A 17047-nucleotide genomic window follows, 5' to 3' on the forward strand; every position below is an offset into this window, starting at 1 on the left:
CAGGCTGAAATGTAAAATTAAAATCTGATCCAAAAAAGTACAAAAGCTAAGTGAGTTAATACCTGTAATGGGTGTGGAGCCCCATAGTTAACACCTGTGATGAGAGAGAAATCCTGATCATATTTACTAGGATGTAGCCCTACAGAAAATCATTGTGGCTGTAAGTCCCATTTCATTTAATAAAGCATGCTTAAATTTCTCTTGTTAGCACACTATTAATTCTGCTTTAAAAGCTTGCATGTGCTTTATATAATTATTTTTAAGCAATTAGGCTGCCTCTCCAGGGAACCTGCCCAAGGCAGCTTATAAAATAAAGCATACTAAAACTTCAGTTTAGTGATTTTTGTATTAGAAGTATCTAACACTGCTTAGGACTATACTGTACATTATTATCCCTAGATATGAACTTTGAAGCAGAACTGTGCATTTTTGGTTATCCATACTGAATATGCATTCTTCATAAGAAAAAGTTTGCTGGATCACACCAAAGGTCTGGCTAGTCCAACAACCTACTTCTCACAGTGACCCAACCAGATACTTCCAGGAACCTTACAAAGCAAGAGATAAATGTCATGGTCTCTTCCTTCTGCAAATGATGCTCAGAGGTGCAGTGTCTCTGAACCATGGAAGCTTCATGTAATCACAGTGTTGAAGGGATCTCAAAGATAATCTAGTAAAACCCCCTGCACAGTGCAGGAAATTCATAAATACCTCCTACACACCCACACACCCAGTGACCCCTGTTCCATGACCGGAAAATAGCAAAAAATCCACAGGATCCCTGGCCAAAGTGGCCTGGAGAAAAACTGCTGCCTGACCCTACTGATGCAACCCTTCCTGCTCCCCCCTCATGATTTGCCTAAGTTCACAGAATCAATATTGCTGTTAGATGGCCATCTAGCCTTTTTTAAAAAACATCCAAAGAAGAAGAGCCTACCACCTCCTGAGGAACCTCTCTATCAAAAAGTTCCTCCTAATATTTAGCTGAAAACTCTTTTGATTTAATTTCAACCCAACCTTCTAGGGCATCAGAAAACAATTCCACACCATCCTCTATATAACTGCCCTTCAAGTACTTGAAAATGGTGATCATATTACCTCATAATCGGCTCCTTCCTCAAAGGACTTGGTCTTCAGACCCCTCATCCATCATCTTGGTTGCCCTCCTCAGGACACCTTCCAGCTTGTCTAAATCCTTCTTAAATTGTGGTGCCCAAAACTCAACACAATACTCTAGGTGAGGTCTAACCAGAGCAGAGTAAAGAGATACCATCACTTCATGTGATCTGGACACTATACGTCTGTTGATTCAGCTCCAAATTGCATTTGACTTTTTAGCTACTGCAACACATTGCTGACTCTTGCTCAGTGTAAGGTTCACTAAGACCCCTACATCCTTTTTGCACATACTACTGCCAAGACAAGTCTCCTCCATCCTATAATTATGCATTTGGTTTTCCTACCTAAGTGCAGCTTTACATTTATCCTTGTTAAAATTAATTTTATTAGTTTTAGCCCCGTTTTCAAGCCTGTCAAGATCATCCTGTATCATGACTCTGCCTTCATTTAGCCATCATGGATAATAGCCATGATAGAACTGTTCTCTAGACCCCTTTTGTCAATTTATTTTTTAAAAATTCTATTTCATTTTTCCAATCTAGGAATGGTTACAATAAAAATAAAACCAAATTTGTACAGCAAGCTAACAAAAAATTCCAAAAGGTTGTACTGATGATGGAGAAAGTTCTCCCATGAGTAGCAGTGAAATACACCAATAATAATGGGAACTGTACCAAAAGGAATTGTTGAAGGGACCAGAGCTTTTAAAGACTTCTAAGATAGTGACTCTCATTAAGTCGTAGTAGTAATGAGTTTAATAACTTAATTATGCTCCAAAGTAATAGCTCCTTATGAAAAGTAGGTCCTGGGTCTCTTTTTAATGCTGTTAACTAGACTGCAAACAAACCATACTACAAGTTTTATGTACCAAAGAAACTTAGAGTCATAGAATCATAAAGTTGGAAGGGACCTCCAGGGTCATCTAGTCCAACCCCCTGCACAATGCAGGAAACTCACAAACACCTCCCCCTAAATTCACAGGATCCTCATTGCTGTCAGATGGCCATCTAGCCTCTGTTTAAAAACCTCCAAGGAAGGAGAGCCCACAACCTCCCGAGGAAGCCTGTTCCACTGAGGAATTGCTCTAACGATCAGGAAGTTCTTCCTAATGTTGAGCCGGAAACTCTTTCGATTTAATTTCAACCCATTGGTTCTGGTCATACCTTCTGGGGCCACAGAAAACAATTCTACACCATCCTCTATATGACAGCCCTTCAAGTACTTGAAGATGGTGATCATATCACCTCTCAGCTGCCTCCTCTCCAGGCTAAACATGCCCAGCTCCTTCAACCTTTCCTCATAGGACTTGGTCTCCAGACCCCTCACCATCTTCATCGCCCTCCTCTGGACCCATTCCAGCTGGTCTATATCCTTCTTAAAATGTGGTGCCCAAAACTGAACACAATACTCCAGGTGAGGTCTTATCAGAGCAGAGTAAAGCGATACCATAACATCATGTGATCTGGACACTATACTTCTGTTGATACAGCCCAAAATTGCATTTGCCTTTTTAGCCACTGCATCACACTGTTGACTCATGTTTCAGCATATGATCCACTAAGACCCCTAGATCCTTTTCACACATACCACTGCTAAGACAAGTCTTCCCCACCCTATAACCATGCATTAGATTTTTCCTACCTAAATGAAGAACTTTATATTTATCCCCATTAAAATTCATTTTATTGATTTTAGCCCAGTTTTCCAGCCTGTCAAGGTCATTCTGTATCCTGTTTCTGTCTTCTTCTGTGTTTGCAACCCCTCCCAATTTAGTATCATCTGCAAATTTAATAAGCATTCCCTCTATTCCTTCATCCAAATCATTGATAAAGATGTTGCACAAAACAGGTCCCAGGATAGATCCTTGAGGCACTCCACTTGTCACTTCTCTCCAAGAGGATGAGGAACCATTCACAAGCACTCTTTGGGTGCGATCTGTCAACCAGTTACAGATCCACCTAACGATAACAGGATCCAAACCACATTTTACCAACTTGTCAACAAGGATAGTATGTGGAATCTTATCAAAAGCCTTACTGAAATCAAGATAAACAATGTCTCCAGCATTCACCTGATCCAGCAAGGTAATCACTTTCTCAAAAAAAGAGATCAGGTTAGTCTGACATGACTTGTTCTTGAGAAACCCATGCTGGCTCTTAGTAATCACATCCATTCTTTCTAAATGTTCTAGGACTGATGGTTTGATGGTTTGATGATTTGTTCTAAAACTTTAACAAGTATAGACGTCAAGCCTTGGGTCAGCCATAGCTCTGGCAGAGGTTGTCCTTGAAAGGGCAGCTGCTGTGAGAGCCCTCTCCAGCCCCACCCACCTCACAGGGTGTCTGTTGTGGGGGAGGAAGGTAAAGGAAATTGTGAGCCGCTCTGAGACTCTTCGGAGTGGCGGGCGGGATATAAATCCAATATCATCATCATCATCATCATCATCATCTTCTTCTTCTTCTTCTTCTTCTTCTTCTTCTTCTTCTTCTTCTTCTTCTTCTTCTTCTTCTTCTTCTTCTTCTTCTTCTTCTTCTTCTTTCCATTAACTGACAAATCCTTACAATCCAGCAAGGAAGGGCAGGGCAAATTATAGTATAATATAGCAGAGCATGGCATGGCATGGCATGACATGGCATAGCATTGATAAAGGAAGTGGTGGCTGAGGAAATATTGCATAGTATCTAAACAAGTTGCAGACTTTGACCTAGGGACCTCATAGCTGTGTATTTCTATAAGCAACTTTACACAACTGTGTATTTCTATAAGCAACTTTACACAACTGTGTATTTCCATAAGCGACTTTTAAAATATGAATTGGATTCCCATTGATGTTGAATATAAACTTCCCATTGATTTTTAATAGAGTTTGATACTTTCTCAGTGACTAGAGCTTTAATGCTACCACTGTGAATGATAATCAGTTACTAAGAATATAAATCATGTGCTTCAGTTTCATCCCGAGAGTGGATTCTCCAAAGTCCAAGGACTTGCTCCAAGGATGAGCATGTCCCATGACATCATCTTTGGCTCTGTGACTTGCAAAGAGAGCCAAAAATGAAATTTAGCTATGAAGTACTCCATGTGTCTTTCAGCAGACTTTCCTGCCTCTGTACTGTTTTCTACTGTTCTTATGTTGTATTCTTTTAGTAGACACTCAGATAACAGAATCCTAGTCACTTCAGCATTGTACAGTATGCTTAACAACTGCCGTGTGTGTGTGTGTGTGTGGTTAAAATTTCTGTGTATAACACAAGTTCATGTTGGAAATGCAGAATGATTCTTCCTCCTTCCTGTATATGTGCACTCTCAATTTAATGTTGTAGTTTAGCATGCCTTTATAATCCATAGATGACATCAATGTTAATTTCCAGCCTTGTTTTTTAACCTTCATTTTAGGTGTATAGAAATCTGATTAACAGCAGGGGTGTTTATGAAACACAAACAGCTTATAAACAGATGGCCAAGTGCTCCAGAAGAAGGTCAAGGAGGGCTACTGCAAAACTCATGACTGTTGTCTCCATTATTTGAAGAGTCCAGCCTTCTCTAACCTTTGAAGAGCACTTCAAAGGGGTCAGGAAAATCAGGAAAAGACAAGCCTATCCACAGATTGATTATTTATTTATTTATTTATTTATTTATTTATTTTTAATTAATTTATTTAATTTATATCCCGCCCTCCCTGCCAAGGCAGGCTCTGGGCGGCTAATAATATGAGGGTCAGCAATAGCATGCCCAACCATTAACAGGAAATATAAACAATATTAAATATAAAAATGTTAAAACGTTTAAAACATTTGGTGTGAAAGATTAATGAAATGATTAAAACGCATTGAGTGACATTTCAGAGATGATTAAAACACATTTCAGACGTTTCAGAGTGACATTTCAGTCCCTTTACCTTCAGAAAAGGTTATTAATTAATTAATTCATTTTATTGCCATGCTCTTCTCCCCAGTGGACCACAAAGTGGCTTACAACATTATCCCCTTCTCCATTTTCTCTTCACAACAGCCCTGTGAAACAGGTTAGATAATTGAATTTATTAGATTTGATTTGTTGGCTGCCCTGCCCTAAGAATAGGACTCAGGGCAGCTGATGTCAGGTACATATACAATGGGTGATAAAATTAAAACAGCATTAAAATATCAACATGAACAGTAGATCAGTTCCATATCCAGATGACAGAACAATTTTGTACCCACCAGCCCCCTGGGCGGTAGGGATATGGAAGAATGAGGAGGATGGTGGGGGTGGATATGAGACTGCCAGACTGTTGCTGTCCTCAAGAAAATGTCTGGCGAAACATCTCTGCCTTGCAAACCCTATGGAAATAAAGCAAACCCTGTTGGGCACAAATGTTCTCAGGCAGAGAGTTCCACCAGGCAGGGGCCAGGGCTGAGAAAGCCCTAGCCCTGGTTGAGAACAGCCAGATCTCTCTTGGGCTGGAGACCACCAGAAGGTTCTTATTCCTAGAGGCTTTCATGGCAGAGTGGGGATTTGAACCTGGGTCTCCCAGATTCTAATCTGACACGCTAACCACTATATCACTGTGGCAGTCAAGGGATGGCACCAGGATTGCCAGGTCTGTGCAGGAAAATACCTGGAGACTTTGGGGGTGGATCCAGGAGAGGGTGGGGTTTGGGGAGGGAAGGGGCCTCAGCATGGTACAATGCCATAGAGTCTACCCTTCAAAGCAGCCATTTTCTCCAGGGGAGATGATCTCTGCAAGGTGGAGATCAGTTGTAAAAGGGGGAGATCCCCAGGCCTCACCTGGAGGCTGGCAACCCTAAGTAGCTGACCCAAATGAGCAAGAAGCTGGCATATCTACAAGCCCTTTGCACCTTACACATCCCTCTGAATATTCACTGGTGAAGGTCAGTGGACCCTCTGGAGAGGGCTTTTTAAAAAGGGCATCTTTCTTTCTCACCCCTCCAATTTATAATTTACTTCCACCTATTACCCAAATATATGATTAGTGAATTAATCAGATTAAGTCAATTAAAGTTTTTGTTGCTAAATAAAATATAAATTGTAGAATATTGTAGAAAAATCCCACATTGCTTTCCACTTTACTTTCTACCTCTTTTAGGTCCCTAATATCTGTAGTTTCCCCCTGATCCTGCCATGCGGTTTATGTTCCAGTAAAGTTTTCTCAGCTGAATGTCAACATTGTTATAATGTAATGCTAGGCTTCCCAACCCTCCCGCCCTGGCGGGGGACCCCAGGATTTCCACCCTCTTCCCCCGCTCCCCCAAAAAATGGAAGCGGGGGGAGAGGGGGGGAACGGCGCCGGGGAGCATGGCGAGTTGCCCGGAAGCCGCTGCCACCCCCTCCCCGCCCACCGCAGTTGTTCCTCCGAGATTGGCCCAGGCTGAGCCCATCTCGGAGGAGCAGCCAAGAGACGGCAGCAGCGCAGGGGAGGGCGAGGCAGCCCAGGAGCATGGCGAGCCGCGAATCCGGGCCCTTCTAGGACCTGGACTTGCGGCTTGCCACGCCCCCAGCCCGCCTCCACCCCCCCTCCGCTTCCACCCCAGAGGCGGAGCAGGCGAGGCCGCCGCGCCGCTGCCACCTCTTCTCCGCTTGCCGTGGCTGCTCCTCCGAGATGGGCTCAGCCTGAGCCCATCTCAGAGGAGCAGCACGGCGAGCGGAGAAGAGGCGGCAGCTGCGGGGCGGCTCGCCACGCTCCCCGGCGCCGTTTCCCCCCCCTAGCTCCACCCCAGTGTCTCCTGGCTCCACCCCCAAAATCCCCAGATATTTTTGGGGTTCGACTTGGCAACCCTATGTAATGCATTGATCCCCAATGCAGGGGCTTCAGGATCCTTATCTAGCCTAAGGATCCAAGCAGGCCTAACCTTGTGCTGTGGAAGTGCTGAGAGACACAGGATTGCTTTGTGAGACGTTTTTAAAGAAATTATTATTGATTGTACAGTTTCTTCATGGCTGGTATATACAATAATTAGAAACAATTTTTCTCTGACCTTTTGAAAATATTTAACAATTCTAAATTGTAGGGCCAATTGGATGGATTCCTAGATGTTTTACAAGAAAGGTCTTTGAAGATTGAAGGATTTGTCAGTGAGATAGAGGCCCTTTTCAATACTCTTGAGGTGGGTATAATATCTGTATTCTCTTCTCATGTAATACTTTCCCCCCACAGTTTATGCTTGAATGTTCATGACTTTTAAAAATGATTGTTCTTCAACAGAAAGGAGCTTAAGTTTTCTTTCTACACAAGATGAGAGTTTTTAGCAAAGTAGTCTCCATTTACGCAGTATTAAAATAATTCAGTGTGAATGACTTTTTGAGGAGTCTGAGAAACTGGATAGCATTAGTGAATTATGAAGGGAAAAATCAACTTATATGCACAATTTAAATCAGAGGCTTATATTTCACAATACTGATGTCAGCACTGCACTCTCTTTTAGAAGTGGTAGTTTCAGTCTGAATGAATATTATGATTATTAAGGAAGTTTTATTAATTACTGCAAAAGGGTTAGATTCGTTCTGCTAAGGGAAAGGAGAAGACTCTCAGTGGAACAGAATCTTTGAATGCAACACAATGTCTTTTAGTTCTCATTTGTGGAGCTTAAGCCATGATGTAGCTGCAGTTTATAACCTACTTAAATCATGATAGAAGTAGAATGACGGTATATGAAAAAGTTGTAGAATGACAGGTGTTTGCAGTACTCGACTGGAAAAAACAGTGCACGAGTCCCAGTGATTTCAAAGAGACAGCCATGTGGAAACAGTGTTAGGGCAGTTGTCCAAGCTTTTTAAGAGTCTAATATGTTCTCTCTTTCGAGAACATTTCTAAATTGTATATAAATAGATGTGAAATGTTCATACATTGCTTTATGCTGTGGATGTTGAACTATAGAAATGTGAATATTAAACTATGGGAAAGGGATATTCTGGGACAATTGATCTAGAACAAAACAAGAATATTTGAGACACTCTATTGTCATGGCTTGGGCCCTTCTTATCTGTAGTCCATCTTCAAAGGGGAGATTTAACAATTCATGAAAACGATTTCAGTTTATTAACTGAATAATTGAGCTTGCTGGCCTGCACACCTTGTGATCTACCAAACCAAACACAGCATGCTAGTTGTTTTAGCTGCTTACCACTGTACAGTTCAGTATATCTCCTTTTGTTTTTTAACCTGCTAAGGACTTATAAGGAGTTGTCAATTACATGGCAGACCAGAAATATGGCTTGTAGTCTGCATTTACCTGAATAGGTGACAAGTTGTACAGTCCTAGAAGAGGACACAGAACCTTCCAAATGTCTTATGAGATTCATTGCATAGGATTTCCTTGATGAATAGATATTTAATAGAGATGTCAGTCTTCAGGTGGGATCCCCTGGAATTACAGCTCACCTCTAGACAACAGAGATCAGTTCCCCTGGAAAAAATGAATGCTTTGGAGGGTGGCTAAAGGCACTGTAGCCCACTGAGGTCCCCATCAGGCTCCACACCCAAATCTGCAGGAGTTTCACAACCTGGATCTGGCAACCCTACCCACCCACCCCAAAACCCACTAGTGTCCAGGACAGACCTGGCAACCCCAATAGATAAGGTCATTGTAAACCTTCAGCTGGATCTCAGGAAGTCATCAGATTGTCTTGGGAAACAGGGAAAGCAGGACTGATAGTAACATCAGGCAGAAGTTTTACTAATGAATTCTATGTTTCTAAAATGTGGGAAAATAATGTTTTTACATCTAGGAAAACTGTAAGGGAAAGGAGCAGCTTTTGGAAGAGCAAAATGAAAACATTGTCAAGACAGTGCTAGGGCACCATGACCAGAAGGCACAGAAATTTGAAGAAATGAAGAGCACAAAGATGGAGGAGCTCTATGAACACATGGTTGATTTTCAAAAATATATTGACACAGCAAAAGAAACCTTGGAGTCTGTCATGAAGGAAACTGAAGAAATGGATGATTTTGTTTACCTAAAGGCAAGTACAAAACAACATTAAAGCTAGTAAAATGATTCATAATATTTCATAGTTGAAAGGGAAAAGTGTACACATTAGTGATTGCCTCTGTATCCAATAATCTGTGATAAAATGACAGAAAAACTCATATGGCCCAACATTTCTGCCAGTTATTTGAACTTTCAAATGACTAGAAAATAGACTAGGGATTGTCAGTGGTCCATGACTCATAGTTTAAACATACATAGAGAGAGAGTGTGCTACTTTAATCTGACTACAAAAACTATTATGAACTCAGGAGATTGGGACAATTAGATCAATAATATGGATACACCAAGTGCAGCAGAATAGTCTTAAAGTCTATAGACATTTTTCTGAATTGAGACATCATGCAGTATATAAAATTGTGGTTAATTTTAATTGATTATTTTCTGTATTTAACCAATCAATTCATCAATTAATTATATTTAAATGTGTACATATTGTCAAGTATATATATATACCTATCCAGTATGTTTAGTATGCAGCAGTATATTTGGTGCATACATAGCCATGCATAGTCGCCGAGAGAATGAAGTATGATTAAATCTTGCCTCAGCCACCAACTCACTAGGTGGCCTTAGTCAAGTCATTTCCCATCTTTAATAATAATATTGGCTTTCCTTATACAGCTATTTTAAGGATACAGCTTGATAAAGTTGCCAACTAGCCTGCAGAAAAATATCCTGTACTTTTAATAGAGGCTTAATGTGTGGAAATGGGCAGCTGAAGCTTTTCATAACATTGAGGTAAGTAGCACCACCTCATAAATAACATCTCATTAGCCTCTATTAAAGAGGCAGGACATCTTTCCCCAGGCCAGTTGGCAACACTACAGCATGATAATGCATCTGCAGTACTTTGAGCAGTGAAATCATTATATGAATGGTCTTCATTCTCTAATACTGTAAAAGAGTCACACAAATGAATTGTGTAACTTTAATTTGCAGCCCCACTGATCAAAACTGGGCCTTGCCAGTTAACCACTAACGCCTCTGTCCACAATTTTTTTAATGCTTTATTCCTATTGAAATTGGTCCAAGATAGTCATGACAATTTTAAACCTTCTTGATTTCAGTGGGATTTAAACTTAATTAACATTTTCTGGGATTGGGGCCAAAAGCTTTAGCTGATTAATCTACCGATTAAACCTTGCAGCCCTAATCCATACATTAAAAATATCTACTATTACTATCTAGTTTTTTTTTTTAAATTAAATACGTGAAGAAAGAAATCAGATCCTACATGCAGTTGCAAAAGGTGCCATTCATAGAAAGGCAACGCTTCCTCTTGACTCACAGCTCCAAGAGAGTGCTTGTGGAATAATTAGGTTGGGTCTGGGACCCCTACCTGATATCCTTATAACAGTCACTGGTGGCTTGCAGGTTTTCCTCAGTTCCTGTGTGTTTGATGTCCCATTTGGATTGCAACTGCTGTGCATGTGTTTCAGCCTTGCCCCCCCCCTTTTCCTAACCTAAAATGATCAGGCAGTGGGGTGTGGTATCCTATTTGACCAGTTGGGAAAACCCACAAATATATACATGGGTTTCCCCAACAGGTTAAATCACACACCCCTAGGATCTTTGCATAGTTATGCGAACAATGTGCCATGTGGTGTTAAGGAGGTGGGGTTCAGAAATTCATAGAAAGCAGCCAAAATTGCCTTCACCTCACAAAACTAGAGCGTGTACCAGAGGGAAAGAGACCAATTTTGGCCAATTCTTTCTGCATCCCGTCCCCCCTGCTCTGGAGGGACCCCAACCATCAGCAGGAACCTTTGGAAAGCTGCAGGTGGCTCTTGGAGAAAGGCAGGAAAGATCTGCTTTTATGAACTTGCACCATTTGCAGATACATGGACATGGTCTTCCTGCAATGTTCTGGCAACTTAGCCTATTTGTGTTGATATAATATTGGGCCATGCAGTGTCCATTAATGGCATCTTGTAACTTTCATGTCAAATATCTTTCATAACAGGTGTTAATCCATTCCTTCCCTCCCTTTCCCTCCCTCAGTCATCAGAAGAAATAAACGAAAGGTATATGAAATGTAGTTTTGTTGCATTGTTGTGAATAGTAAGATCAGCATGTCTGAATGTTTTAATACTCTGAAACTCTGTATGAAGCATGCTGCCAAAATAAATGTCTCTTTTTAGAAATGCCTAGGTAGGTACTAAGTGATCAATTTTGTGCTTGGAACTGCAGCTGCAAATGTCTGAAATGTTTTGCATGCATTCATAACTAAAACATTAATACCTACGGCATTATTGAAATCCAGCTCTCTTGCCATGGCATCTGTATAGCTCTTTTTATGCAGGTGTTTGTCATGGTTGTACAAAACCATTTTAAGATTCCAAGCACATTCTGTTAAATGCCAATATTTGAGAGTGTTCATGGTTTGCTGAATTAATTTCCCTATTCGATGAAATGTTAATGAAAGTGGTTTTCAGTGGCAGCTTGTTGGGCTGGGCTAAATTTAGGCCATAGTAAGTGAATGCTAATGAACACACACACACACACCCCCGTGGGGTTTGAATTTGTCTTGTTTCTTTCTTGCACAAAATATTTACAGTTGCTTTTGGAAGGACTCCTCCCAAAATAAGAATGAACATTGATCCAGGATTGTTATGTGTGTGTGTGTATGGGGGGGGGGTGTTGCTTTCAAATAGGAATTAAAGCCTCCAGGTGGGACCTAGGGACCCTCCTCCCTGAATTACAGCTCATTTCCAAACTACAGATGTCAGTTCCTGTGGAGAAAATGGGTGCTTTGTAGGGTGGGCTCTATGTATTGTACTCCACTGAGTTCCCTGTCCTCCCCAGAGTCCATGCCCAAATATCCAAGGGTTTTCCAACCTGACTCTGGCAACGCTACCCCCCCCACACACACATCCCCTGCTGGCAGCTGGGGGGGTGGAACTGGCAACGCTACTTTGAAAAGGACCTTTGGCTTGGAGATAGTCTATAGTTGAATGTGGTATGAGAGAAGCATTCTTTACATGATTTGCACACTCATTTATCTTATCATGTTAAAAAGGATTGTACACACAGCATGGGTTCTGATCTCTGAAGTACCTGTTATCCATCTCCAATCTTTTTCTCTGTCCTGTAGGATCATTGTTATTGTTGATATAGAACCACCCTTCCTGGTGGATAGGGGGATCCTATTAAATTTAGTCATTCAAACATTTTAAGACTCTCCCAAAGGGACTGCAAGGTGACCTACAACAAAAATTACTAAAAGATATCTAAAATCATGATATATGTGCATCAGATTGTAACTGACTTATGGGTTTTCAAGGCAAGTGAGAAGCAGAGATGGTTTGCTATTGCCTTGCTCTGCAGAGTCTTCCTTGGTGGTCTCCTCCCATTTAAGTATAATTCTGCTTCTGAGATTTGATGAGTTCTGACTATTCCATACCATTCCACTCCCTCATGATATAATTGTTATATCATGATACCATATCATGTTCTGTAAGCCGCCCTAAGCCTGCCTTGGCGGGGAGGGCGGGATATAAATAAAAACTTATTATTATTATTATTATTATTATTATTATTATTATTATTATTATTATTATTATTATTATTATTATTATTATTATTTAATATAAATTTAAAAATCCAAAAATAGTAATAATCAAATCCAAACACACAAAACATGTAGTATAACTTGGATCAACCAGAAAATTTTACTGACAGAAGGTATTTTGATCAGCTAAGCACATCTCCCACTGTAGCTCCCCCCCCCAAAAAAATGCAGACTTCTAAGGCACAGGGGAGTACCAGGATTTGCATAAATGGGGAGTTGGAAAAAGCCCAGCAGGAACTCACTGGCATATTAGGCCACACCTCCTGATGTCAAGTCAGCTGGAACTGCGTTCTTGTGCTTTCCTGCTCAAAAAAAGCCATGATTACATCCCATTGAGGTCCCTCACCTCCCAAGGCTCTACTACCAGATTTCCAGGAATTTCATAACCCAGAGCTGGCAACCTTAGAGCCACGCCACACTAAAGAATTCATGTGAACAGAGAGTTGCTCATAATCTCACAAAAGCAGTAATTCTGTACACTGAATATTGAAGCAGCTGCACATATAGCACATGGATAAATAGAGAATGAATGGTATGGGTAAATGCATAATGCTTGCCCCTCAAATCTATATGTGGAAAACCATTTGAGACAGCTCCCCCCCACCAAATACATGACCCCAAAGTTTGAAGGGAGATCTGGAAAGGATTTTACATAACAAGCATTTTGTGAACTAATTGTTTGCCTGCTCTCTAAATAATAACCAGTGTGCTGATATGTAGATTATAAAAGACGATACAGCATTCTTTTGCATGAAAATCTTTTCATACCCTTTGATATATTTTCTATCTCTAGGTTAAAAATATATTTCATTCTCCCTCTGTGATGAGCTCTGCAATAAGAGCTAATTACTTCTAATCTATTTTGCTTTCATTTTCTCCTTTTTTTATATGTGTGTATGCATGCATACTGTTGTTAACTTTTTAACACCAGCTGCTCTATGTCTTTGAAACCCATCGATTTTATTTAAACTGGATTGTCTGTTATGTTTAAAAATACTTCAAAGAATATTTTTGAGAATTTCAACTTTTGTATATTTACTGTGCACTAGGGGCAACTGAACTGGGAAACACCTGGAGATTTTGGGGATGGAGCCAGAGGAGGACAGGGTTTGGAGAGGAGAGGGACCATTGGGATATAATGGCATAGAATCTACCTTCCAAAGCAGCCATTTTCTCCAGGTGAACTGATCTCTTTTGCCTGGAAATCAGTTGTAATCCCAAGAGGTCTCCAGTCACCACCTGGAGGTTGGCAACCCTTAGTGTTCTATAGTGTTTTCTGGTACAGACTGGCAGACAGCAGGAATCTGGGGAGGGAGATGTGGTGTGTGTGTGTGTCAGCATTATACAGGCCTGTAGCTATGAGGGGGCCTGTGGGGGCACAGCCCCCCTGACTGCTAGGCAGGGTCCCCTGACTTGGGGCCCCTAACCAGCCTCCAGTGCCGAGGCTGCATCCTTCTCCATTCTGCCATCATCATACACTGTTGCTTCTGCTTGCTTAGGGACTGGAAGAATTCTCTGATCCCTCAGCAAGCAGAAACAACAGGGCACTTTCGGAGCCCAGGACTGAAACTTAAGCTCCCTGTTGCTTCTGCTTGCTTAGGGGCTGGAAGAAATCTCTGACCCCTCAGCAAGCAAAAAGAACGGAGCACTTTCAGTGCCCAGGGCTGAAAGTTAAGCTCCGTGTTGCTTCTGCTTGCTTAGGGGCTGGAAGAAATCTCTGAACCCTCAGCAAGCAGAAACAATGGGGCACTGCCAGGACTGAAAGTTAAGCTCCGAGTTGCTTCTGTTTGCTTAAGGGCTGGAAGAAATCTCTGATCCCTCAGCAAGCAGAAACAACGGGGCACTTTCAGCGCGCAGGATTGAAAGTTGGGCTGATGTTGGACTAGAGGGTGCCTGCAAGAAGAGGCCGTTCTGGCCCTCAAGTGGGGCGGCGGGGATTGGGGCGGATGGCTCCATTGCAGACAGGGTAGGGTAGGGTAGGCTGGCGCACACAAGTGGAGGTCCCGGATGCAGTCCAGGGCTGGGGATCAGTGGAGAGGTGATGTTCGCCTGCAGGGGTTTTCTGGCCTGGTCTCGCTGGCCACCCGAGCGAGGGTGGGAGCTGTGCTTGGGCAGCCTCGGCTTGCCCTTTGACAGGAAGAAATCCGAATTGGAGGTCTTGTAGCTCCAGAAGTCAGTTGCGACTTGGTGGCACCTTCCACCCCCTCCCTTGTCCCTCCGGGCTTGCCTAGCTGGATCATGCTAAGGGCAGGAGACCGTGCGGCACATATATAAACCTCTGAGTGGCTCCCCACCAGAGCTGCTGGAAGCGGGGTGGAAAGGGATCGCCTTGGGGCAGCTGTGGGGAGTGGGGAGGCTGTATGGCAGTGAGCTGGCAGCTTTCCTCTTCAGCGGTGGTAGGAGAGAAGGCCATGGAGGTTGGGGCCACTATGTGCCCCCTGAAAAAAAATCAGCCCCCCCCCCCAGTTCTTCAAATCCTGACTACAGGGCTGGCATTACATCACTTCTGGGGAAAACCCAGAAGTTACATCAGTCTTCTCTAAGAATCAATGTAAAGTCTGTGGTTTTACCATAGAGTTCCCACCAGTCCCTAGAGAGTCGTTGTCACTTCTGGGATATCATACCATTGCTGATGTTCATCCCCATATCTCTGCCCCCATAGTGTCCTAGTTGCTTCCCATCTAGCCTTCTTCTAAGACCATAAGAGAAGCCATGTTGGATCAGGCCAATGGCCCATCCAGTCTGTAATGAAATGGTTAAAGTGCTGGCAGTTGGCTGGTTTTAAAATGGCTGCTGTTTGCAGTCTTAGATGTAAAATGTCCTCCTCCTCTGACCTACAAGGCCCAGCAGCCCTTGGGAAAAAGAACTTCCCCAAGGGGTGGGGCGACCTCTATATAGACTCCTATTCAACTAGGAAGCAGGCAGCCTTTGAGCTAGTGAAGAGTAGGAGAGACTCCTGTGGAAGGGCTGTGCAGAGTGGCCAGGCCACAGAGGTGGAGAACCCTGCAAGTCAGAGCTGGAACCCCAAGGCATTCAGCTGCAACCAGTCTGGGGTAGAGTGGAGGTTTCCCTGCCCTTTCTAGAGAGAGAGAGAGAGAGAGAGAGCGAGAGAGAGAGAGGTGAAGGAGAGCTGGAGGCCTGGTGGAGAAGAGATCTGTCCTGCAGTGCAACCTCCCAGGAAGAGAGGTAGTTAGGGAAGTGTGTAGGGGTAGAGGACTGCATTTTTCTTCTGTTTTATTTGTGTCTTGTTGGTCCCCAGTATAAGCTTTTCCTTATAGTGTGCCTTACCCAATCAATACATGTGTTCCCTAGGCTTCCCAAATACCCCGCCTGGGCGGGGGACCCCTGATTTGGAGCCTTCTCCCCCCGCTCGCCAAAAATCCGGAAAGCGGGGGGAAAGGCGGCCCTTCCCACCCAGGCTGCCACACTCTCTCTGTGGCTGTCCGTCGGTCGCCTCTTGCGCCACAGCGGAAAGAAGGCGCTTTGCCAGAAGGCGGCCAGAAAAAGACCCTGTGGCGGTGGCAGCAGCAGTCTCCCGGGGGCCGGCGACACCATGAAAGCGACCGTGCTGGACCTTGGCATCATGTTCGCCAAACTCTTCAAGCCCCCTGCTTCGTCCTCCTTGCCCCCTTTCTCGCCCGCCGCCAGCGCCCTGCCGCCCAAGTCGCTGCTGCTCCTGCCTCCCTCTCCGTGGCCTCCTTTGCCCGGCCGCAGCGCTGCCTTGGCGCCCACAGGGGGCTTGTCTATCCCCGGTGCCACTTGGATGGGCCCCAGGGCCAAGCCCTCCGGCGCCCCAGCCACCAGCTCCCCACGCTTGAGAGCCGGGGGCTTGGGCCACGCCGGCGGGGAAGCAGCTGCTCTTCTTCACCTTGCCCGACATCGGGGAGGAGGGCGCGCCGGTTTCTGTCTAGGCCCTAGGGGCTTATGCTGCGAGGTGGGGACTTCAGACGAGCCCTGACTGAAGAGCGGGGTCATGCAGGCTTTTGGGGAAGGGGGAAAATGGAGTGCTGTATTCTCCTTCATACTCTTGGAGGTGGATCTCAGCCCCCTTGAATATTTCTTTTCTTAAGACACTCCAAGCAGATATTACTATTGCCAGGTAGTACTTTGTATTAGATAGTACGTTTTGTTACACACATGTGTTCTAGTTCTCCAGAACTCTTCATGGGGTTGGATGGCGCTCCTTTCTTTGCTTGTTGCTCCCTGGCTGGCCTGTGGGACACGACAAAGATTTCTACAGTTGGGGGGGGGAAGGGCTCGGAGGAGAATATTCCCTCTTGGGGGGAGGGGGTTGCCAGCTGGGCGAGGGGAATTCCTGGGGATGTGGGGGGTGGGGGGGGTGGGAGGCTGTTTTTTGAGGTAGAGG

At 43.7% G+C, this 17047-nt stretch overlaps 1 protein-coding gene across 1 annotated transcript in view; it reads left to right on the forward strand.

Annotated features, from left to right (window-relative positions):
• Window positions 1-17047, forward strand: part of CMYA5 (cardiomyopathy associated 5) — a 73331-nt gene that overhangs the window by 18113 nt on the left and 38171 nt on the right. Inside the window, exons 3-5 of the mRNA XM_060235866.1 lie at window positions 7131-7226; window positions 8848-9081; window positions 11112-11134. Of these exons, the coding sequence (XP_060091849.1) occupies window positions 7131-7226; window positions 8848-9081; window positions 11112-11134 (353 nt within the window). The remainder of the gene's footprint in view (window positions 1-7130; window positions 7227-8847; window positions 9082-11111; window positions 11135-17047) is intronic.

This window comes from Heteronotia binoei, chromosome 4 (assembly GCF_032191835.1).
Source record: "Heteronotia binoei isolate CCM8104 ecotype False Entrance Well chromosome 4, APGP_CSIRO_Hbin_v1, whole genome shotgun sequence".
Taxonomy (NCBI): domain Eukaryota; kingdom Metazoa; phylum Chordata; class Lepidosauria; order Squamata; family Gekkonidae; genus Heteronotia; species Heteronotia binoei.